General features: G+C 38.7%; 1 protein-coding gene across 3 annotated transcripts in view; it reads right to left on the reverse strand.

The window, feature by feature from the left end:
* DENND5A (DENN domain containing 5A) overlaps positions 1-25,556 on the reverse strand; it is a 69,664-nt gene that overhangs the window by 33,481 nt on the left and 10,627 nt on the right. For all 3 annotated transcript variants that reach the window (XM_075048048.1, XM_075048049.1, XM_075048047.1), the window contains exons 2-5: positions 16,148-16,219; positions 15,445-15,554; positions 14,076-14,736; positions 6,444-6,631 (exon numbers count right to left, since the gene is read on the reverse strand). In XM_075048048.1, the coding sequence (XP_074904149.1) occupies positions 6,444-6,631; positions 14,076-14,736; positions 15,445-15,554; positions 16,148-16,219 (1,031 nt within the window). The remainder of the gene's footprint in view (positions 1-6,443; positions 6,632-14,075; positions 14,737-15,444; positions 15,555-16,147; positions 16,220-25,556) is intronic.

The following is a 25,556-nucleotide window of genomic DNA, read 5'->3' on the forward strand; positions in this document are numbered from 1 at the left end:
AAGTATCAAAACAACATTTTTCTGTAAAAATGAAATCCCAAGTAAATAAACCACCAGTAAGAGACACCAAAACAGTAAGTCTCACAATGCTGCTACACTACAGATCCAACACAACGGAATACCAGTAAGGATAGAGGGGTCCCCTCCCTTAAAAAGCAAGGGAAATGAAATGGCACTTATTTATGTAATCATGGCCATCCAAAGCTTTTTGCATGCTAGGAACTGGGCAAGTACACAAAGTAGAAAAATAAAGGAGTTCTTTGATCACAAAGTTTTAGGTTTTTTGTTTCTGGAGGCAGACAGTTGAGTGAGCTGTGAATAGTTGACAACTCTGTATGTAAGCCTCTATGGATATATTGATCATCATTTTACACACACAAAATTAAAATGATATAAAGACAAGATACTTAGCAACATGTGTAAGTAGAGACATAATTGAAAGAGCATCCTTAAGTTAGTCGCTCGATATTTCAGGTCTCTAGAACAGTCAAATATTCTTTGATTTGTTGCTGAGGTACTGGTTTTCTGACCAAAAAGAAAACCTCAAATAGTTACACACCACTTTAATAGCAGATTGTTACAAGAGAGGACACATAACATCATCACACAATAAAATGTTTTCCTGAGACACTACACTAAGGATCAAGGGTGTCACATCCTAATGTAAAAACCTGCCTTTCCCATAAACCTTCTTCATCACAAATAGTGGGGTGTCCAGGTGAAAGTCTTACAAACCTTAGAAATGTGGATGCAAGTAAGTCAATGTCCATGTATCTGATGCCAAAGCCTGGTCCCCTGAGGTCAACAGCGCAACCTTCCATTGGCTCAGTGGGGTCTGGACTACACCCATCAATTCCAAAGCCAGAGGACAATTGCAATTCTTTAGTTTGACCTCAAATACAATAAGGGCCAAACCCCCACACATCTAGCAAGGCCTGCATCGAGCCCATATCCTTCCTTTCAGCTCTGTTCAAAAATATAGAAGGAAATGATTTAGGTTCTGCCAAAAGGATATCTAAGGAGGAACCACCATTCGCTAATAATGAGTAAGGTCCCCACCCCACTGACATCCTAAAGAGAAAATATTCTTTACTTTAAGCATTAATATATAATTACATGGTATGCAAACAGATGCCTACAGCAACTTAGAACAGTCAGTTCCGATAGCACAATCACCACTACATAATTCCCTATGCAGCCCAGGTGCTCAAAGTATAGGTCACATACAGGTTTTCACACCCGCTCCTAGACAGTCAGATTGAAACTTAGTTCCGAGTTAAGGCTTCTGCTTGAACACAGCATTGAAAAACTAAAACCCATTCATCTACAGCATGTATCACCTTTATGCATTAGGTCCCAACCATGCAAATAACCACCCACTTAACACACAGAAAACATGGATATGCAAATTTATACACACACAGCTGGCTTGTGGAAAGTGTGTTTACAGTCATCCTAAATTCTAAAGGATGCTCCTATGCCATTCTTGTAAGCAAACGGTGACCTTTTGCATTTATTCTCAGCACTACTGTTCTTCATGCCAACCCAGAATTTGTGACTAAGAACAACTTACAGCTGCAGCTTTCAGAAACATGAATTTAACTCCTCAAGTGGCTGCTTAACACTGAAGTACAGGAAAACATGAAACTGAAGTCTGTCAATAAATTTGCAGTATTATCAAGGATCTATCTCACCAGCAGATAGCCTGAGAATGCATACAAAGCAGTGATTGTCTTTCAAAATAATTATCTTGGACAGTTTGGTCTAAATGTGTTGGCATCAAGAGGAAAAAAGGCTTTTCAAGAGATCTTTCTTACCTTCTAAAACAACATACAAAAATAAAACCCCACAGAATTTGTTAGGATTTAGCATTGAATAACATCTTTTTAATGGTTTAAATAAAAATACTGACAATAGGTATCTGTCTTATATTAGCAGAGAACTGGATTTTATCTTAAAATCTTTCAACTTTTCTAAAAGAAAAAAGCTATTGCCCAAGACCCTTGGGATCACTTCATTAAAACCCAAGCTTTTTTAATGAGATACTGCTTTTGTTTGATTTATCCAGTGCTGGAAGACTCAGTGTTGCTTATTTTCACTCAAAATAACTTCAATTTCCACCATTCTCGTGCATTACAGAGTGGTGAGATGCACATGCAAATCCAGTAGCACAAAACGGCCCAGATTAACTTGCTTGTTAAGAATACATTGCTATAGCACTGCAAAAGTTTCTTTAAAAGGAAATTCAAAGACACATCAAAAAACAATCTTACTTTAGTACTTGCTAGGTTTACGATCTGCAAGAAAGCTAGTTTAACCGCTTTTTTGATCAATTCTACCGATAAACAAACCACACTTTTGCCAGCAACATCTGAAACAGCTACGTGTTCTTTCCTTCCCCTTTGATTTCTGCAGCACCTTGTTCTAGCACAACTTCTCCCATGCCCCCCACGTTTGTCTTCTGCGTTCCTTACAAGCCTCTGATGCAGCTATCAGTGAAACCACAAGGATGCTCACACATACAGAAAGAGCCCTCAGCAAAGTGGTAATATGTATGAGAACAAGCTTAACCTTAAGAGCGCTATCGCTGACATGTACAAGAAACTCAATCCTACAGTAAGCCTCAAGTCTTTTCTACAATTTTACTGGGCCACAGTCAGGTCTTCAAGTCTTTGGTGAACTCATTTGAGTTCTCCACCAGGCACCATTTTCTGATGTACCCAAGGGATAGTCTAAACTTGAATTTTGTACTAATGCAGTTATTTTGCTGAAAATTTTAATCATCATCTGACAAAGCATCAAATTCTAGGGTACAGCTGAGTTTCCATGCTCCCATGGTAAAGCATTCCCTTAAAGCACCAGATGTGACCAAAATATGGGAGACTACCACCACAAGCAAACCAAAACGAGTCTTATGGCATATGTGTGCAAGACTTAAACCAAACCTGACCGAGTTAGGACAGATAGTATTTTCACATATATTAGCCTAGAACACTTTGAGTGAGACAAATTAAGTCTTTTTAAAACTTCACTATAAAACCACAGTCAAGAAGTCTACAGTGACACTGAGGCATCCATGCTATGCTAGATAGGAATATTATATTCCTCCACAATGCCCTTCAACTGAGAAGCACTAACTAGATCTTCTGTCAAAGCTCACTTCTTCAGCCCTTGTCTAAATTAGATACTTCTTTCTTCAAGAGCAGCTGTCCCATGCATCCATGTAAACAGATTAGCAACAGAGATGTAGTTTATGCACTTTCAAGACAAAGGCGAAAAAAAAATTTTTTTTTCTTTTGCAGAACTCAGAATAAATTAGAACATAGAACAGCTCTTTATATTCCCTTTGCAATAAGCGAGGAAAACTCTGATACTTACCACATCTATGAATCAGGAGCCCGGAGGCAGGATTTGGAAATTAAGTTCCTCATATAACCCTTGTAATTTCATAAAGGATCATACACAGTCCAAACTTGAGAGATAAGGAATGTTAAATATTAATATCCCTTTTGTTACTGATGATAAATTTGTCTTTACTGAAGTACAAATAATAGAATCCATATGCTCCCTTTCTTCTATTCTACACCACCACATTTTATGCATGTTCCTTGTCAGTTTCTATGTCAGGAATTAGCGTAGAGCTTCTTTCGCTCTTTAAGTGAAGGGTATCTGAAAACCTAATCATAAAGCAAAGTAATTTTGAGATGAACCTGTAATCTGCACTTCTAAATATATTAAAGCTGACTGATTAAATTATTAACATCAGAAATACTGACACTGACCAATAGTTTCACTTAGTGAGACCAGCATGCACTTTGAATTCTGCTTTACATTTTAAAATGGTCCACTTACTTCTTGTTGCAACAGCAGGGGTTGGGGTGTGAGTGGGTGTGGGGTTTTTGTTCTTTTTTTGAAAGTAAACCTTCTACAACGAAAGTCTCAACAATAGTGAGCTCCTGTTCTTCCTGGTCTACTTTGCCTCTCAGATAAGGAAATCTATTGGTATATGATAACTTCTTAGTCATCTTTGAAGTCTCCAGCACATGTTCAAGTCCATTTCTATGCCATAGCTACGTTCTCAGCCTGCAGTGCTAAGGACTTAACAGTTCAGAGGAAACCTTACTCAGCAGTGACTACCAAGGGGAATTCTCAGACTAACTCATACCCATCGTGCACAAAGCTTTAAGAGCTCACTTGTCGAATAAGAAAGAGAAAAGCTGAAGCTTCAAAAGGGCAAGTTTAAGTCCTGCTGCAAATTCCATCACATGGGCACATTGCTCCCGATATCTGTCCTGTGTGTCTTCCCCTCCCTGCCCTCCCAGACAATTCTGTTCTCTGTAAGATACTATCAAAAATCTACTCCTCCACCTTCATAAACAAAATGTAAATTGAGGTGCCAGATTATTTTTTTAATACTACTTCGATTTCATTTTTAACATCTAAAAATAGGTCAACTACCTTACTTTAAACCTCCAAAGTAAGCTGATAAAGCTCCTCAAAACCATTTACCTTTTAAATAATTGAAATACCCATTTGAAATTAAAATATGTTTATTTAGTTGGAAGTATTACAGTGATTTTAAAATTAGGATTTTTTTTTTTTTTTTTTTTAAAAAGGAGGACAATCTTTTAGAAGCTTGTTATATTAGTGAAAATATCCATGGTGCATATTAACATGCATACCCACACAGTCATTTTACTTCACCAGCTATTCTTTCTAAAAAGTATACTAACCATATTAATTAGGCCTGCCAGTACATCCAAAATTTTCTAAAAATGTAGTAAACCAAAGCAATAGACTGTTTTCATGGCAAGAACATAGACTACTCTGTTATTAATTATGCCGGGGGGGGGGGGGGAAGGAGAAAAGAAAGAAATCAAGAGATTAAATACTTTACTTTTCCATAGAAAAAATAACATAGTTTGAAGAGAAATTTTCCTTTGAACTTGCCAGGAAAAACAAATGAAAACTATCAACATATGGATTTGAGAAAAAGAGCAATGTTGGCATGGTGACCAGACTGGAGGTTCACAAAAATATCTTGTCTTGAATTTCACGCAGCTTTTTAAAGAAGTTTTTCTGCATCAAGCTATGTTGCAGCACTGCCTGATAATGAAAATAAAAACCACCACCACAAAACCCTCTGCCTGCCACACTTTTGCTTTCCCAGTAATGCAAATGATAATAGAAGAAAACAGACGACTGGAGAAAACAGCAGAGAGAGAACCCTACCAGTGCCTGTAAGTAGGGTGTTTCCCATGGTTTACCCAGTCCCTCCCCCACAAAGTTACACCTACAAGTAAGCAGGCTAGCGGGGCCAGAGCTGCGTTCTGCAGCTAATAACTCTGCAAGCACTTGCATCCCACAGGGCTACCTGACAGAGGTGTCCAGCTTCTTGACAACAGCCAGCCAGACCATCCTGTAACACTCAGCATTTTCTACATGGAAGAGCAAATAAACCATTCGATGGTGCTCAAGGAGGGAGGTCGCTCAGATGACTGACGAACTGCCTCCAGAGCCAGCCAGACGCCAGCCACCTCGCACACTTCCCACCGGTGGTCACTGGCTCCTGCAGACATTTCCTTTGCTACCGCAGGTAGTGCTCAACCACTCTGGGTCCCTTGATCCTCACAACCAGCTCTTAAACTCTCTCTTGGCGCGTCCCTAAAAAGAATATTTGTGAAGCGAACAGTGGGATGAAATAAATAAAAACCACCTCTAAGCAGTTTGAACGTAGTCCTAGCCCCTTGTATGAGCTGCAGGACCTTTACAGACCGCTTGCTCCTCCTTTATACAGTGGCTGGTGTTAACAGAGCATCACTACAAGGGAGGACTTCCTGAGCACTATCTCAATTAGCACCAGTTTGCTCAAGTCTATGCTGACATTCTGCTGCAGACTGAAGTATGCATGCTAGAAGAAAATTCGAAATAGTTTTGGTGCAGACACCTGACGGGCTGGGTCCATGTTAGCCAACCCCAACCCAGAACTGCAGCGCAAGGAAACCCAGCCTAATCCCGTGCAGCCAGGAACCAGCGCAGCGCTGAAGCCAGTCACGCTTTGCTCACTCAGCACCACGCAGAAGCAGCTGTATGGCCTTTTGGCTACAGCTGATGACTTCACACTGCACTTTCTTGCATTTCCTAGCACTACAAGGCTAAGTTTTGCCGCACAAAAATGTTCTTTCTGTAATCCCACTGCAACAATACCTGTAAAATTACAGTTTAATTTTTTCAGAGCATACAATTTCCAAAACAGGGGCTTATTTATCTATTTCACCAGGTTTTCACCAGCATCTCCAAAAAATAAAATAAGAGCTATCCCAAACCAGAGCCAGCAAGAACTTCACAATGGCTGTTACAGTTAGCACTAGTGTTTTGGCTCATTTCTCAGTTCCCTCATAGTCAGGTACAATATTTAATGAATCGAGACGAGCTCCTCTCACCTCTTGAGGAAGTTCCAGCTTAGACCTGTCATCCAGCCCATTAGAGTGCAAGCCCATGAGGTAAGGGACAGGAGCATCTAGAAAATGAAGGAGGGATGCTGGAAGGATAGGAACATACACATGTTGCCACTGAAATGGAAACATTAGTGCTGTGATGGTCTCTGCCACAGTCATCAGTCTCTGATAATCTGAAAAAGATCAAGGAAAAAAAAATTTCTTTCAAAAACATTCTTAAGTAAATGAAATTAAGTTAAAGAAATGAGAGCTTGCTCTAAAACAGAAACCACAAACCCCAGTACTAGCTGAGCAGCATCTTAATGAAAGCCCAGACTTGTACGCCCAAGCACATTTTGCTGAAACAACAAAGAGAGCTCAACGCAAAGTAGGTCATTCTACAAGTCATATGGAAATGAGCAAATTGAGCCTTAGCATCCGTTAAGTCACCTTCTGCTATCTATACCAGGGTTACCAGGAACACCAGTTTGAGTATGGAAGCAGTATTGTAATGGCTAAAAAACACATCGGAAATAATTTCTCTTCTCTGTGCTTGTGGCTTTCTATGGAAGCCTTGGATGAAACCCAAGGCATCTGGTATCTCTCAGATAAACATTTTTTAAAAAGTGTTTAAATGTCTATAAAGCATGCTGTATAGTAGCCAACCCAACAGTGTGACTGAAATAACTGTGTAGAAAATAAAAAGCATCAGCTTCGTTTATCCTTTGCCATGTATGACCAAAGTCTCAGTTCAATGTAAAAACAACTCATCTCGCCTAGAATTTAACAGCAGTGCTAAATGCACCTGTGCAACATGCATACCAAAAGATCTTTTTGTTCAGCAGCTGGTGGCTAGAGTACTTAACATTGCAGTATGCTGGGCCAACATCTCACCCTCCTCTTTTATACTACAGAATCATCTTTAATGGTTTTTTGGTATCTATGCACTGTAGAGGAGGAGGCAACACCAAATGAACTCAGAGTGTTTGGTCTAATACAACTGCTAAAACATTCAGATTGCTTTTGAGCTGCCAGACTGCAAAAAGCAAGCTCACAAGACTAAGACAATTCCTACCTTCAGTCAAGCTATAAATATAGTATAAACTGGAAACATAGGATGCCTTTTTCATGTTACTGCAACAACATCCAATTCCAGCCAGGAAAGGGGGGGAATAAGAGGAAGGGGGAAAAAAAAACCCCAAAACATTATCCTTTGTACATGTGTTGGGGTGTGGGGTATGCATGTCTTCTCCTAACATGTTCATAAAAGTACAGATACTATGAAATTGGAAAAGACACTTGAATGCACAGGTTCGGGTGTTGAGGTTTCTGAAGCTGTTGCATGCTGTTGCACACTGTTGCAGAGTGCAGATGAAAACTGCAATAATAACATCTGTTCTAAACAAATGCTCTAGAGAAAAATTAAGCTTAACTGGGCACTTTCTAAGGTTATGGCTTTAATTCTATCCGTTAGCCATCCTCCACTCAGACTTCAGATAACAGAAGAAATTCAGTTCCTGGCATTCATGATCAATTTTGTTTGAAGACAAAGTTGCAGAGTTGGGGGTCTGCAAAGAGTCCCACAACCCAAGAGGAATTCTGCACAGGTTTTGCTAATATCAGTCATAATTCTGCAATCTAGGCTTTTGATTTTTCTTTTCAGATCAAGCTCTGCTGGGAGAAGAGGTTACTGCACAGAGCTACTTGTCACTGCCCCACAGTAGATGACTGTGCCTGAAGGAGCCTTCAATCAAAACAAGCAAGAATAGCTTAAACAGTTTAAAGTTTTTGCCAAAAGCTTACTTGGACTGAAACACACTAAAGAACAATCACTGAACATCACCAGCAGCACTTCCCTATTCTGCCTGGACACCAGTTTCTGCCTACACAATGACTTACTAGTTTGCAGCTTTAATCACAGCCTGACTGAAGAACTGATGAATTAATGATAAGCTTTGGGAAGAAGAAGAATCCATTCCATACCCTACTTTCTTCAGCTTTAAAAGAAACTTTAAATGTAGCCATAGATATACAAACATTCCAGCTGGTTCATACTCAGCTTGTTTATTTGAAAGAACAAGTCTCAGAATAGAAACAGTGTTTTCTTACTACACAAAACCCCCCTGTCTTATCTTGCTGGCTAATTTAAATACAACTTCGCCCTCCGTCATTAAGCTAACTTTAGTATTAGCCTTTCAATTTAATTACAAAGTAACATCAATAATTCAGAATTTCTATCCACTCAGCAGCTACATCCTGCAACATAGTTATCTGCAAATGCAGCTGCCTTGACCCTGGATATCCACATAGCTTAAGCCATTCCCAACTATTTGGCCTGCACGGTCACAGCCTGCAAGTAACAATGACTACATTCTGCAGACTTTATGCTCATCAGGAGCATTAGCAAAAGGCAAGGACAAAGGCATGAAGCCTGCAAACATAAACCAAAATAACTTAAATGTTTTCTTAAGTTATACCTATCCTGAGAGGGTATGGAGGTTTTTTGGTTTTAAAACAGAAGCAAGCAGCACACTTGTAGTACCTAAGCATTATGTAAGATTTAAAAATAACAACAACAAAAAATTTAAAAGAGGGAAGAAGCGTTTCAGTAGTGGTCTTGCTCTTGTTTTTGAAACCAGAATATGCTTATTCTGGTGCAAATGACACAGAGTCTTTTGGCCTTGCATTGTACAACAGCACTGGTAGGGAAAAAATGACATACCACTAGTACGCTATTAGTTTGGAAAGTACTTAAATGATCACTGTGCAAGGAAAAGAAAAACCACTACTTTTTAACATGGCCACTTAAGAACACAGAAAAAGGCTGATTTGTTCTCCTAACCAATTACTGTAGGTAAAATACATTAAAGCGTGTATGAGAAGTTATTTACACTAGTATTTATCTATATCTAGTATACCTAGACATTTGTATTTATCTGTAAAAAGCAAGTAAATCCAGGGAAAAGCAGAATTGAGGGGTCTTGGGTCTGGAAAGAGAGGAGCAGGATGGGAAAAATGTGGCAGCCATAATAACCATGATTCCACCCCTCCATTCTCACGTTCTAACAGAGGTCTTTCAAGTGCCTACAGAAATTCTCTGACTTGGCCAAATTTAAAACCATTACATGATCACATTCTGGAATACATTTTCCTTCTAATCTTCCTACTTCATGAATCACAATGAAATATTGTTGTATTTGTCAAGTAATTTCCATTCCGCATGCAACTCCCATATTGCTGCTTTAAGGCACAGCGTTGCCCCTACGGTGGTGACCATTACCACAGACAAGTTTGCATAACTTCAGACCATATAAGGATAAACCAGAAAGATGGGTTACTTGCCAAGATTAAGATTCTCTTTAACCTGAAAGGGAACAGAAGGGGAAAAAATTATATACACAGTCCCTATGGATAGGTAGCATGCAATGCAGTTGAGCCACCAGAATAAAGCCTTGCCTGGACAGTTTGCTTTAGGCATGTCTGTTCATAGTAGAAAGCATGGTGTAAAAGAAACATTCTTCAACAAATTTTTCTGAGCACAGGTATTCAGTATGTCAGACTCCTTACAGAAAACATGCATTTCTTTAATTGGGCCTTTTACTTCCAAAAACCTGTAACTGCAGTAAGAAAGAATGGTGGTTAGTAGAAGCAGTGGGTCGAAGTACTTCCTATTTGTGTTCACTTTTGTGTCTGGCAGGCTGATTAAAGATGCCTGCACCAAGCACTAAGTTTCCTAAATCATTGGAGGCGTAAGAAGAAAATGTCTTGGGTAAGAGATTACAGTTGGGCAACACGAGACTAATACTGCAAAGAAATAAAACTAATACTTTAAGTCTCCAGAGTGAACATAATTTTAAGCAAGTGAAACAAAGATGGGGAGGAGTAATTCAAAAGCAAAGCAAAGCAGAAAAAAACCCCTTTATTTGTACTTAAAAATCACAGCGGACAGCAAACACGCAGAAAATAAAACCTGTTCAAGATCATAGTCTGTGGCAGTGGTGCACTACATTTCTCCTTTTATTGTTTTTAGCTGTTCAGAAAATCGCCTCCAAGCAGATTTCACAGCTGTCTTAACTCAGTGCACACTTTTCAGAAGAGCTCTAGGTGCTCTACAGAGATAAGGAATAAGTCCATTTCACAGATACAAGAGCAACACAAATTGCAGGAATGCAAACCAGGTCCCACAGAGTAATCCGGCGAGGGCACTACTGGCAGCCTCCAGCACCACTGCCTCTTTGCCAGCATTCCTCGGCACTGGCTCAGCACTAGGAGCAGCTTCAGATTCTTCACTGTCTATAGGCACCTGCATTCCTCTGACACTTTTCCAAATGGGAGACAACCCTCTCAAGAGGACAAGCAAATCAAGGTATTCATTCCCTACCTTTGGCTTACACTGATCCAAAACAGATAGGCTGTGCCAATATAGTGGGACAAAAGAAGAATTTCCAGAAGCATAAAGTCAGAAACATGTCAAAGGAATCTTAAAGCAAAACATGTTCACTGCCAAGTTGCTCCTATTCCAAGGACTGACTGCAACTTAAGATGCTAAATAATTTGTTTCAAAAAGGATTGCATCTGGCAGCAAAGTCCTCCAAGAGTTTTGGGGTTTGGTTTTGGGGTTTGTTTTTTGGTTTGTTATTTTTTTTTTTTTAAGAAAAGTAAATCTTACAAGCAAACCCTCTGGTTCTGACATGTACTGTTCTAAATCTAAATCCACCCAATAAGTATTGCAATCTCATCTGACCTAGAAGAATGAGAAATGATCCCAACCACCTCAACTGTCACAGGTTTGAGCACCAAGAGATTTAACAAAACCAAAGGACATTCAAAAAAAATATTAAGATTTATATTCTGAAGGACAACCTAGACCTCACACTACTGCACATGCAAGAACATGAGCAAGGCCTTACAAAAGTTCAAGCAATTTCTGATTCCACTTAGAACTGAATGCACCATCATCTCTATCTCCACTCAACATTCCCTGCTTTACAAACAGCAAAAACCAGATGTTAGTCAACCATACTGAAGAAAGAGCAGAATTAAGAAAGAACCATTAAGTAAAGGTATAGACAATCAGAACCTCAGTCAGAAGTTCCAGTTTCCTACTGATATCCTTTTAAGCGAAGCAAGCAATTGATTTACTAAAACAGTTTTCTAATTTACTGCCATGTAGAAGTAAACAGAATACCATCATTAGAAAAGACAAAAACAGAAATTACAGGAAGCAAAAGCTGACTTTCTGGAATTTCAAAATACTACACGCTCCCATTTCAAGTAATATGAAAATAAAGTACGTGTGTTTCAAAAGCATTTTAGAAAAGTCTTCAACTTGGCTGTTGGCAACACCAGCAGTATGCAGTAAACTTCTGTTATTAACTCACTAGGAGCTTCAAAAGTATTCTGAGCGTTAGCAAACTGCACCAAAGGTTTTTTTTAAGAAAAAACCAGCAGGTAAAAAAAAAAAAATAAAAATCAGTGATTAGACCCCTCAGAAAGTACTTAAGAGAAGCTACATTTCAAAAAACGATGGCTACTATTACTGAGGAGGCACTGTCACAGCTAGATTGCCAAAACTGAGGGCCAAAAGTCAGCAACCAAGTAACTAAAATTCTTCTTCCAATAGAAGATGACTTTTCAGCCAGAAACCATAGGTGAGAACTTGATAGAGAGAGACAAGGCACGTCCACAAGGTGCAACACAGCCCAACTCAGCCAAAGCTTGGGGCAAGGCAGGGAAATAGTGGACAGAAACTGTCCTAAAGAGCCAGGCCCACAGGCCTTCAGCTGCATGGATCCCTCCGAATTCCCTGTGTCTGTGTGTGCAGACAAGAAACTCCAGTGTTCCAGAGCTATTTTAAGCTTCTTCAATTAGCCACTGATCAGACACTTGGGAAGTTGGGAAGTGTCCAAGAAAAAAAGTTGAACCTATTAATATGAGTTGGAAAGAGAACCCAGGATACAGAAGACTAGTCCAGAAGTGAGCCGAGTACCAGCCCAGGAGAAAAGAGTACTTAAAACGCGATGGCCTCAGAAGAGATCATGGAACACTGTTCCAATACGGCAATGCACACATTGCTTTTCTTGCAGTGCTTCCAACCGGCCAGGCACATGCTCTTCTGCCACAGGAGTTCTCAAGCACAACTACAGGCTAGCTGAACTGCGTTCTTCGTCAGATGGAAGAGTTGGTGTTTCAATCTTCCACTGGTGGGACACAGATACCCACATAAACAAACTCTCCCTACATCTCAAACATATAAATGCCTAATCCATTTCTGGAGAAACCACAAAAGAAGTTTGTCTGCTAGGCAAGTATTTCTAGATTTTCTATGAATAAAAAGAAAAGCAATTTGTTTTTTAAATCCAAGAGAGTAACCACTATTGAGTACAGTAAGGTTTTTTGACTGTGTTTGAATTACTGTATAGTTTTTCCTCTGGTAGTTAGCAGTGTCTGTACAAAGCAACAGCTGCAATGTAATACCCTGCTGCCATTACACACTTTTAATCACCTTGACAATACACACAAAATCTATCTTTGGCCTTAGTCTATGCACACATCTCAACACACAAAACATCTGTATTTCATGCTAATGAAAGAATGCTGCTAATAACTGCAGGTTATATTTTTATAAATACTTACCATTTGTATTCTACATATTTCAGTGACAGCTCAATGAAAGAAAATACCAAAAACAGATTTTGGTAACACCATGGACTATCCCTGGATTTTTCTTGTGGTCTTCTAGGCTTCTTTACCATTACTATAAAACAGTGTTCAAAATGCAGTCTGTCTACTTTAAAGCACACCATTATGGATGGGTGGGTCTGGACTAATATTAGCCAGCTTGAGACAAAAAAAAAAAAAAAGTAGAAAAATTATCTTTTGGCATAACTCCACATACTCTGTGTTAGAGTAACAGGATGCAGAGTAAGAAGCCCAGTATTCACAAATTTCAATGCAGAAAATGGATACCACTGCCACATTACTTATTAATTGATAAACAGATGCTATTTCAGCTGAGTTGCTGCCTATCCTTTTCAAAGCAAGCTTTATTTATGTGACTTCAGCAATAACTGTTTCAAGGCCTTAAGAGAGATTTGGGATTTAAATTCAGTCAATTTTTTTTTTCCCGTAATTTTATTTCAAAGTAACAACTGAAATGTGACTTTGGGTACTCAAAGAGAAAACAATATTTGCATCATTAATTCTTCTTCAGAACCATATACAATTAACAAAGTATCTCCTCAAAATGCATGGATAGTTTGGCAGAAATAGAGGGGAATTCAGCTAAGCAGCTGTAGAGGAACACGGGAGAAGGCATACTACTCTATCCAACAGCACAATGTTTCCAGAGACAACAATAAAGGGGACGGTCAGTCCATGAATACGAGAGATTATATGACAACCCAAAGTTTTAAGTTTAGGTGTCTAAAAACAGGAGCCAATGCAACGCTCTCTTTACAACTCCAGTTCTTTTCTTTACATTAAAACCTGCACACAGATCAGCCTGACTGCATTAGCATGCTAATGCCACTTTAATGCAGCTATTCTGTTGTTTGTGTGGTTGTTTTTTTAAATTCAAGAAACGAAAAGACCTTGTGCCAGTACAACAAGATAAGAAAACAAAAACCAAGTACTCACGCTGTGAATAAAGCAGTATCTGAAATTCCAAGAGGGCACAGGTAAAGAGTTGAACCACATTTTCTACTCCAAGCAATTCAAAAACTTCTTTAACTGGAAAATCAAATAATGGTAGTTCACTGGTGCTTGGCCTCTGGCAGATAATTGGTCCATAAACACCTGAAAATTTTAATGACCTTCCTGCTGGGGGAAGAGGAACCTCATAGAGAATATTGTAGATGTAGCTTTCTAAAGGTAGAGGTGGCGGCTGAGGTGAAGTCACTGCTTGGTGAAGTTGTTCTAGTACTTTCTTACAAGCTTTCATGAAAGACATTGGAGTAATCAGACAAATGCACTTTGAGACATAGAGTGTGTCTCTGCTGATGTCATAGGAGTTAAAACGCTGTAGCTTTGAAACAGAAGTGCCATTGCAGTCTCCAGTGCTGCTGCAGCTATCTTTGTCATTTGTGGGTGGAGTATGAAGAATGTCATATTCAGCATTGTGCATATGATACAATGTCTGCATCGCACTGCAGATCTGTTTGCTAGTAACTTCCTCAAAAAACGTGAGAGAAAATCCAAATGTCCGTGAGCCATCTTCACGAGTAATAATAAAAGAGTGGAATTGAGGTTCTCTGGAATCTGCTTGTGTCTTGAAAGCAAGCCCTTTAGGCATACACAGCTATAAAAAAGGGGGAGGGGAGATAATATCCATTAAAACACACTTTTCTCTCCCCCTGCCTCCAGAAGCATTGGTGAAAATAGGATTTAGAATCCACAGAATGCCATCGCATTTCACTTTAAATTCTATTAAGTGTTACATCTTTGTACAATACAGTAATATGCATCTAAATCAGAAAAACTAAAGGAACATATTAAAGGCCTTTATGCAGTTTCTATTGAAACTCATAACCATTTCGCTACCAACCTCAACAGGAATAAAATAACAGAATTCAAACTCAGATAAAGGAAAGTATTTTGGTCACTAAGACCAGAAACCTGACAGAGAAAAGTACTATATTTTATCCAAGTTAAGAAACCACACCATATCCCATTAAATAGAAAAATCATGCACAAAGAAGATTCATCTACTGCAGACTAATTTATTTCTCTACCAATTCTCCAGAATGTAACAAAAAAGTTGTAAAAGGACAAAAAACTCTCCTAGGGACTTACCACTTATATGTTTTAACTTAATTTCCTTTAAAAAAATATCCCAATTAAATGAAAAGGTCTTTTGAGCCTGCACAATTTAGAGAAATTAATGATTACTTCTAATCTACAAAAGACTTGACACTTTTTTTGTCAAATAAAACACAGATGAATGCCTTCAATTTTTAAGGTCGGTAGGTTTTTGTCTTAAAAACAAAAGCCATAAAGCGATACTGACCATTCCCACTGCATCCTGGTCAAAAGGGTTCCATTCAACATTCTCAGGATAGCGAGCAAGAACTTTGGATTTAAATGTGCGTCTTAACGGAGTCTGTTCAAAGTTCTCCCCTGCAGGTGAAGGAAAAATACAGAAGTAAATATTTCATTCTCTTTTTAAGCTCAAACAAGGCCAAAAAGCAGGACATCAGCAGGTAGATGCGAGGATAAGTGAATTAAGCACACTCCTTTTAAGAGAAACAGAAAATGCAAGACAGTTAGTTAGCAAATAATCAGACCGCAGATATTAGCAAGGATTAGCATTGTAACATTTCTATGTCGTTAAGTATCTGTGCTTTTCCTTAAGCGCAACTATCCTGAGATTGTGGTCATGACAGCAATTCTCTAAGCTACTCTTCGGATATTTCAGATTCTTGTTAAATCATATCTAAAGCTTCAGTTTCAGTGGAATTTTGTTACTGAAGAAAAGCACAAATAGACAAGATGCAAAGATGATGCAAGTTTAAGATAGACATACAAGTGGCATCACTTAATTTCTTCTTCAAGACAGGAAAAAAGGGTATCAACCATGTATTACAAGAAGTTAGCTGTGAAAAGAGAGTCTAGAAGGTTAAAAGATCAAGAACCACATAAATGCCCATGAAGATAGGGTATCAGATGAACAAAAAAATTGTGCGCTTTTTTCCCCACACTTTTTCCTTTACCTTCTGTTGCACTTGAAATGAAACGGCTGGCACCATCTCGGGTTTGAGAGGCCTGTATATACTGGCATAAAGCTATATAACAAATAAAAACAACACTGCATTATAAATTTCATACTGTTGACTGTAATTATGCAGCTAACACATACCAGCAAAAAACATGTAAGTATTCTACACAGAATTAGCATGCATAATAGATAGCCTACTCTCCTAATATGCTTTTTATACATATGCAACTTCATACAAATTTCTCATTTCAGGTACATATTTCTGGAAGGAGATGATCAGTATGTAACAGAAGCGCATAGTTCCTGTATACACAACCAGAACACTGATGCAGCAATACAAATTAGTTGCTTGTTAAATGAAAGTTTTACATGTTAAACCATAAAATAATTCCAAAGAGCAGATGATGAAATTAACCCCAAGGACAAGGCCATTTCAGGGCCTTTAGAACTACATGCATTTAGGTGGCATGGTCCAACTTTTCACAGATGCTACCCACACACTAGACTGGCTGATAAGAGTCTTGTTTATAAGGTCTCAAATTTCCTCTAGAACAATGATTGTTCATTGTGATAACACAGAACTTTCTGCAGTAAATCTTCTGAATATGTGTAGTTGCTTTAAAAAAAAAAAGCGCACAACTGCGTATCTTAAAATAAGCTTAGCTATCCTACTAGAATGCAATTAGCTAAATGAGCATGCAGCTGTTGACAGCTGCACTAACAATCAAGCACAATTGCATGAAATCATATGCTTTAAATAAATCAAACTATTTCAGCGACACCTGCAAAAGAGAAAACACACTTCAACTCCTCACTTGTTTTCTTACATGCAGCAATTACATGGCAATACAAATTGATTTCAGAATTGGTTGGATTTGTTCTGTACTTTTACAGTAATATTTAAAGTTCAATTTCTAAGCCAACTTAGAATCTTTATTTCATACAACATTTAATTCGACAAAGTAGCCATATGCAGAGATTGTTAAAACAGTGCCTATATACAATAAAGAACTTAACAAACACATTACACCAAACAAAACTTCATTTCCATGGAATGTTTAAGAAGTCCTTTGACAGCTGAGAAGTCACATAAGTCTGGATTTTGTTTAAACTAAGTCTTAAATACTACCTCAAATGGGAAACTTATCCTGAATCAGGACCTAGGACAGGTCTTACAATAGCCAAAATATTCCCATCTATTTTGCTAATCCTCTGGGTTTTAGCACTAAAATTAAAGGAGGGATTGTTTTTCCTGTTTGTCTGAAAAATCAACAGCTCAGCTGATTTTCATACAAAACCACACAGATACATTATTTATTACTTTGTTTAATAATACCATTGTTCAGAGAGAAAAAAAAAGCCTATTTGGGAAAATCTGAAACGTATAGAGGAATAGTTAGGAAAAAACAGAAACACAACTTCACTGAAATACAACCATCTTGGGAAAGAGCAGAGTCAATGACAGAAAACATAACAGCACTTCCGCAAGAGCTAAAAACAATCTTAAAAGATGAAAATTAGCATTTAAAGAAACTTCCCATCTCCCAGAAAAAGAAAAAATGGACATAATGCCACATGTCTATTTACTGACACAAACATACACTCAAGTAAAGAGAGTCCTCTGTAAAAGAGGTTTTAAAAATAAGTCAGGAGATTTAACACACCTACTATTTTCTATATTTACATCCGTGCAGATGATGTAATGTCAACATTTAGATAACCAAGGAAAAACCTGAGACATTTGCTAAGCTGTTTTGTTCCCGTTTTTTTTTCTTCCACATACATATAAGGGAGAAAATATCTGAAGACCGAATTTTCTCCTGAACTTGGAAACCACACACCACAATCACTGGGTTCACCTATGTGCAAGGTCATGCATATTTTTGAAATAAAATCTGTGACTCAAAGACCTTTTCATTAAGATGATTAATATTGCAAAATACATGACGCTGCTCTCCCCTTATGATAAAAGAGCAACACCGAATGGATGCTTCTATATTTTAAGAAGCCTTGTCCATCTCCTCTGAAGAGGTATTCTGTCCAACACACACGTAAATTTTTTTAGACCTGAAGTCTGTCTATAATTTATGAAAGTACTGAAATTGACTTCTGGAAACCCACCAAGTTCTGATCCAGACAGAAACATAAGGCAACGCTTACATGCCTTCCTGTAATTCATCAAACAATTCAGCTGTTGCACAGACACTGCTCTTGCCAGAGTGCCTCCATATTACACTTCTTTTCTAGGGCCACCCACCTCCAATATCATATTTGTCACGTTGAGTTCTGCGCGAGCGTGATGCTCATTTTCTCTTTCACAGCAGCACAGTCTTCCATCTTTAGCCACCTCTTTTTGTAAGAACCTTAAAGCTTATAATACAGCAAACCACTGGACCTTCAGATTGGGCAACACTGACTTCCAAAGATACCGATAGGGCAGGGAATCTCAAGTGACAGCTCACCAACATCTGGAAAGTTCAACCCAGGAACAGAAAGGTGATCTGTGCAACTCCAGGACACTGGCCACCCTATTTTCTTGCCATTACAACTAAAGAGAACCTGAGCACCAGCAAGTCCATCGCTTAGCCTCCCCCTGCACTCTTCTCACTAAGTAGCTAGTACTTGTTAGTAGATATCCTTCAACAGACAGGGGAAAAAAAACAATCCACAAACAATATTTGCTCATGTCAAGAGTCAAAAAGCAATTAACCCTAAATTTCTACCTTTATGATCAGTTAGAAGTCTCAAACACAAACACCCTGCTCCAGCAAAATACCAATTGCAGCACATCTCCAGCAGGCAAAAAGAACTCATGGTTTCAAGATCTGTCTCTGTGTGAATTAGACATCTGATCAATTCAGTACTAACTGAAATGGTTTTAATAAAAACACTGAAGACAAGAGCAGGTTTAACAAACGCAGGAGACAAACGCATCAGCACAAATGGACAAAGTTTTATTCTAGAACTGAGAAAATTAAGAAATAAGAGAAGATAAACTGATAAACTTATGATGTATCCCACAAGTTTCAAAGTAGAAGTTCCCACACTTAACTATCAAAGGACTGCTACCATCAGATCATGCTTTTCCTAAGGTGCCTCTCCTCTAGCAGAAGTAATAGTTAGGAAGTACTTTCCTTACTGATCTGAGCTACAATAAAGAGGTCTTCAAACATGATTTCTCTGTAAATAATTTCTCTCTTTTGTGCAAGTTCCATGTCAAAGGCTTTTTTTTTTTTTTTTTTAATGGAACACAGTATTGCCTGCTGAAGAGTAAGGAGGCCTTTCAAACACATTTGATGATCCCCACATACACATTATCACTCAGCTGTTTGTCACAGCATAGGAAAAGCCCTACAAAAATGAAGATACAAACCACCCCACAGACTACAAAATTACAAATAATTTGGATTTAAAGCAGAAACAGTAACTAAATAGCTACAACTCTAAGATTTTTTGTCAGGAACTGTCAAACAACATATGAAATCCAGAAACATACAAAATGCCGGAAAAAACCACAAGGAATACTTCAGGAAGTTTCAGGCCAACATGCTTCTCAATGTCAAACCTTCAAAACAATAAGAACCCTACTGTATTTTTTAATGTAAATAATATCATAAAAGCATAGAGAAACATCATTTCACTAGGCACTGTACAAATTCACAAACACCAGTTTAGAATAAGACCTGATGCCACAACTAGCAGAAGAACAGCAGTGAAGCAGAGAATCTCAGAATTTCTTTCCCATTGGAAAAAACACTATCTGTGGCACCCCACTCAAAATAGGATCAGTGAAATTATTTGGATTAAAAATAGAGAATGAAGAAGGGTTAACAAAGATTCATGTTTCACTAATCCAGTTTAGCCCATGTCCACAGCTTCATTAGCTCATAGGGATCCTCCAAAACAGGAGGGATGCGAAGAGTAAACCAGACACAGAGGTTCTTAAACTGCTGCACCGAAGAAAACATGGGACTATAGCAGAGTTTTATTTAATAACCTACATGGAAAACTGAGTAACTCCTGAAGCTGCTCCTGTTCCTGCAGCCAGCTTGCCCAACTCCCAGCTCCTGCCAGGCCGGGTAATACAGTCTTCTCAACACCAGCAACCACCATCTGGCTTTGGTAATGCCCTTTCCTTGCTCTCCCCTCTATCACACTTCACCAAGCCCCTAAGACAACACCACGAGGTGAAAAAGGAGTGAAGATGCTGCAGCAATCAGTGACTTTAAAAGATTTCATCCGTCTGAACTGCGGCAAAACCGAGCTATTCCCACTGTTACACTACGTAGGCAGTCAGCCTCATTACAGTCCCATATTGCTCTCTCCTTATTTGTTACCATGTAATTTAAAAAGACATGCATAAAAGACTTAAGTTCTTCAAGTAAGCTTGCTTATCAGAAGTGAAGTCACCAGCTAGGCATAACCTCTGAGGCAGTCTCCTTGGCTGAGGGATGCGCAGGACATCGAATGCTGCTGCTACCAAGACTGCCGGCTTGGCCCAGCTCTTCCCGAGGCAGGCAGAGCTCGGCTCACAAGGTACACTCGGTACCGACCAGATTAAATCTCACATAAAACGCAGGTAATTCACCAACACCCACCCACCCCCATCTCTCTAGTAAACTGAACTTGATGCGACTGTATTGCATGCGTAACGGAAACTACAAACCTGCTCAAGGTGACCAAAGAGTTGAACCACATCACATTTAGTTGGAACATGTAGTTAAAACCAGCCCCTTTCCACAGCGGCGTTGAAGCTCACACCACTCCTCTAACAGCCATCTAATACAATTTGCAGTGTATGGAACCATAAGGCCTGACGGACTTCTAGTTCTAATGTTATTTATGCCACTGTCGTGGTTTAACCCCAGCCAGCAACTAGGCACCATGCAACTGCTCGCTCACTTCCACACACCCCCCACCCAGTGGGATGGGGGAGAGAATCGGAAAAAAACAAAAAGTCATGGGCTGAGATAAAGACAGTTTAATAGGACAGAAAGGAAGAAAATAATAATGATAATAATAATTATAATGATAAAATGGCAATAATGATAATAAAAGGATTGGGATATATAAAACAAGCGATGCACAATGCAATTGCTCACCACTCACTGACTGATGCCCAGTTAGTTCCTGAGCAGTGTTCTGCATTGAACAACTACATCTCATTTTATTGAGCGATATCTTACTGAATCACCTAATACTGAACGTAAGCCACGTCACAATGTAGATTTGTAGTGTACACTGGCAACCTCTCTGGCTCTCTTTTTTATGCTCCTCCCTGCTCTTACCTGTATTGCTTTTCTTGCTGCTCAACCTGTGAGCAAAAGACAGCTGTGTCTGTGTCTTGGTCTGATGAGAGTTAGTACTTACAAACTCAGAGATACTACATGGAGTTTCCAACCTGTGCAGGACAGCATTGCTTTGGAAGTTTCTGCATGAAACTGTCCATATCAATGGACACCACTTTTCTACAAGATTATATAGAGAAAAAAAGTTACAGAAACTAGAATGAACTAAAGCATTCTTCAATTCAGTAACCTGCAAAACGCTATCTAGCAAGCTTTCCTCAGCTTTGAGGGGGAATAAAAAGAATGAATTCTGAAGGTCTAATTTTAGCTCTTTCCTGATTTACCCAGAGAAAAATACAATTTACTGCCTTCCGTATTCCTTTTCAGGAAGGGGGGGGAGGGGGGGGAAGGTCTTCCTAACACAGTAATAAAAAAAATGGCTAGGTTGCACAACTTGCAGTTTCAATTACTTATGACCTCCCCCCTAATATATAAACAATTACAAGTTTCAACTGAAAAGTGGATTTACTGTAAGGGAAAAAGATGAGATTTTGAATTCTCAACAGAAGAGGAAGACAAGACCTTTTTAAAGGGTTGGAAATTCAGACTTAAAACCCTACCACCACAGACACACACCTCTCACTCCATTCCCTTCCCTTTTTTGACTATGCCATTTGCAAAGTTCTGTTCACAACCTGAACCATGGGGGAGTTGCTATCATCAGCTGCATGTAACCATGCTAAGTAGTAACATATTTCCTTGTCAAAGCTTCATGTGTAGTCATGAAAGAAGCTAGACCTGTACTGAAACCTCTTAACACATACACTAAATTCAAGCTATGCCTGCCAGTCATATACGTCCTCTCAGGTAGCTTATAGCAACAGAAGCAACACATATCCAGATGGATTGCTTGCAAATTTCTAATGCAAATTCCAAAAAAACTTCTACATCATTGTAATAATGCAATTTTCCCTGCCGAGTAGTTTGTTTCTTTGTAAGCATGCTTCTAACACTTACAAAGAGATTTTTTTTTCTCTTCAATATATCAGTCAATCATTCTTCTTTGTAACCCACACCCTGCCGTGAAAAGTTTCCATTCATGTAATAAAGCTCTACCTTGTACTGAACAGTACAATGTGGCTTAAGTTGTCCTTAATTAGAAAGGGCAACCTCATCCACAAAAATGCCAGGGATACTTTGCAAACAAAACTTTTTAAAATTGCATCACAGCCTTTTGTATATGCTGTCAATTCACTATTTGGTTTTAGTTTTTAGAAAGTGACTGCAGTGCTGCAACTCTAAGATTATGCAAGACTAAGAACTGTATAGGGACTTCTCCCTGCATACTAGCTAGAAAAAGGTCTTTGAGCAGCTATTTCAGAGGTAGAGTCTAGCTCAATTTTCCCTCTATGACAATAAAGAGCAAGTCAGAAGAAGCTACCCTAGTTACCAGAAAAAGTGCCTGATAAAATAATTAAATGGTCATGCAACACTGATTTTAAAGAATCGTTAATACTGTCACCTTCGTTTGTTCATCGCGCCCGCTGATCTGCTCAAAATAATTACAAAACCAAGACATCCAGAAAGCTGTACTGATTCTGATTAAGTGGTTTGTTGCTTTCACCCTGCCAGCAGCTTTTCTTTAAATTCCTGTGATACAACCTGTGATTAATTCAATTCACTCAGTCTTGATGTACATTTATTGTATATATGACATCTTCAAATAAAAAATATTAGAGTATGCAATCAAAACATTAACTTTATATTTTCCACATAAGGACATTCATACAGGAATCTTTTAGCATACAGAGGCTGTATACACAATTCCTGCTGCCACTAAAATGAATGTCTTAATGAAGTAAATACAAAACAGCTTCAACATGAAACAGTCATATTGCTGTAATTAAATAAATAAGAACAATGAAAGTCTGTACCAGCAATAGAAACTATGAGCCACACACTTAGGGCAGCTTTCCTGTACTATGCAGCATGCTGGAGAAACTGAACTTAGGATTCAGAAGACCCTATAGAACCCTATAACCACACCCTTTACCTCCACACTTTCTACACCACAGTTCAAAGAATCTTGCAATGGTGGAAATCATTCCAACTTGTGCAGGGTGGAGGCTCGAGACTGAGCTGACCATGACAGCCAAAGAGTAGAGGCTTTCCAAAGTGTGGGTTGCAAGTCAGAAGTCAGCCAACAAAGGGATTTGAACAGTGTATGAATTATAAACACTATGCAGAGAACAGCCTAATTCTATCCTTTCAATTAAAAAATATAATAAAGCACAAAGCTTTCATAAACAGCCATAGGATTCCCAGTTCAGCCAGCAATCACTCTCAGTACACACAATAAGGCTATAGGTATTAAGGTAAATAATTATGCTTATCAAACATAAAATTACTCCAGCTCTAAAATTCATGGCCCAAATCTAAATAAAAATAGCTGGCTGGCAAAACAGTGTGCATACTTCTGGAATCCACACTGTAGAAAGGATGAAAGTATGGAGCAAATGAAAGCAAAAACCCCAGACCTAGCCTTCTGGAGAGCAATACCACTCTGATTTTTCAGAACCCCGTATTTTAATATTAAAGTCCTTTCAATACATACCTAGAGAGCTATTAATATACTAATAATTAGCCAAAGTTTATTTTAAAAACAAAACAGCAAGTTTCTCCAATTCTTTCTTTAACAAATATTAAACCATATATAACTGCAAAAAAAAAAAACCCTCTACAATGTAGGAAATAAACATCCAAAGTTTGGCAGACTAAGGTAAGAAATTCATTAAATAAGAATTCTTGGAATAAAAACCATGATTCAAGAAAAGCTGCAGCTGCCAAATCTGTAAGCAAACAGTCACTCCATCGACGGACAAATGCCTTCAGCTTATGACTTGTTTCCTTCCTTTCAGTTCCTCCTCCTTAAGCAGAGCTGCACGTATTTCTCATTAGAGAGGACTCCCTTCCCCAGCAAACCTCTTCCTCAGACATACACAAAAAAGAATTCTTCCCTTTTATCCTGAAACATATAAACCCTCTGTCCTGCACTTCCCTTCCCCCTGTTGGCAAGGCCACCTGGCATAGTGCAAGCTGAAGTGGTGATTAGACCAGTTAATTCATTACTGGAATTGGGACTTTAACAGTTTTTAAAGTGGATCAGGTTAGCCATATGAGAAAATCTTCAGGATCACTTTCATTTTACTGCAGCACTGCTGCCTAAGCAACTGGAATCAGGGGTTTCATTTACTGCCTCTAATGAATCAGGGGTTTCAATCACTGTCTCTAGCAGCTGTCATTCCAGTGGATTTGTAACAGATCTAGAACCTATGATTTTCACATCTGGGACCTCCTCTAAAAACTTCTTTACGTAAGTTACTGTTCCACTTTCCCCGACAAAAGAGCTCAAAGGCAAAGGAAGTCCGCTGTCTCCCTTTCTAAAACAACAGTGCAAATATGCATTACGGACACATTGCCCTCTATTTAGGTATCTACCTTAAGTGCAACTGAAATGTACGTTGGGTGGAGTGCCATCCTTTATCTGTAAAAGTTGAAGCACTTTCTTTAGAGGAAGTAGAGAGAAGAGAATGGAAATAGCCAGAGTGATGAAAGGCCCTAATTTTTTTTTTTCACCCGTTTGTCATCTAGGGAACCCAAACTTGCTTGTAACACAATCCCTTATCCCAATCCCATGAGAACACATTCCTTTCAGCATACAACATACATTTGTTCAATGGACAATACAATTCTTCCTACTGCAGTCACTAAAAAAGGGAGGACAGAGACAAGTTAACGCTCATCTGTCAACTGTAAAAGATCCTGTTGTTTTCCCATTTTCTTTTGCTTTCCAGAATTCAAGAATTGTAATGTTTCAAGAATTGTAACACGAAGAACATCACAGTGAACTGAAGTAAAAAACAAGTGTGCATTTCACTAACTGGATATTTAGTGTAAACTCCACTGGATACAAATAATCTCTTGATCATCCATTGCTTTGATAGCATAAATTCTTCCAAGCCCTCTATGGCAAATGAAAATTTAGGAGTTAACAGACATTCATTCATCATGTAAGTTTCAGCATTCAGCTGGTTGATGACAAAACATACTGCCACA

This window comes from Buteo buteo, chromosome 16 (assembly GCF_964188355.1).
Source record: "Buteo buteo chromosome 16, bButBut1.hap1.1, whole genome shotgun sequence".
In the NCBI taxonomy this organism is placed as follows: Eukaryota; Metazoa; Chordata; class Aves; order Accipitriformes; family Accipitridae; genus Buteo; species Buteo buteo.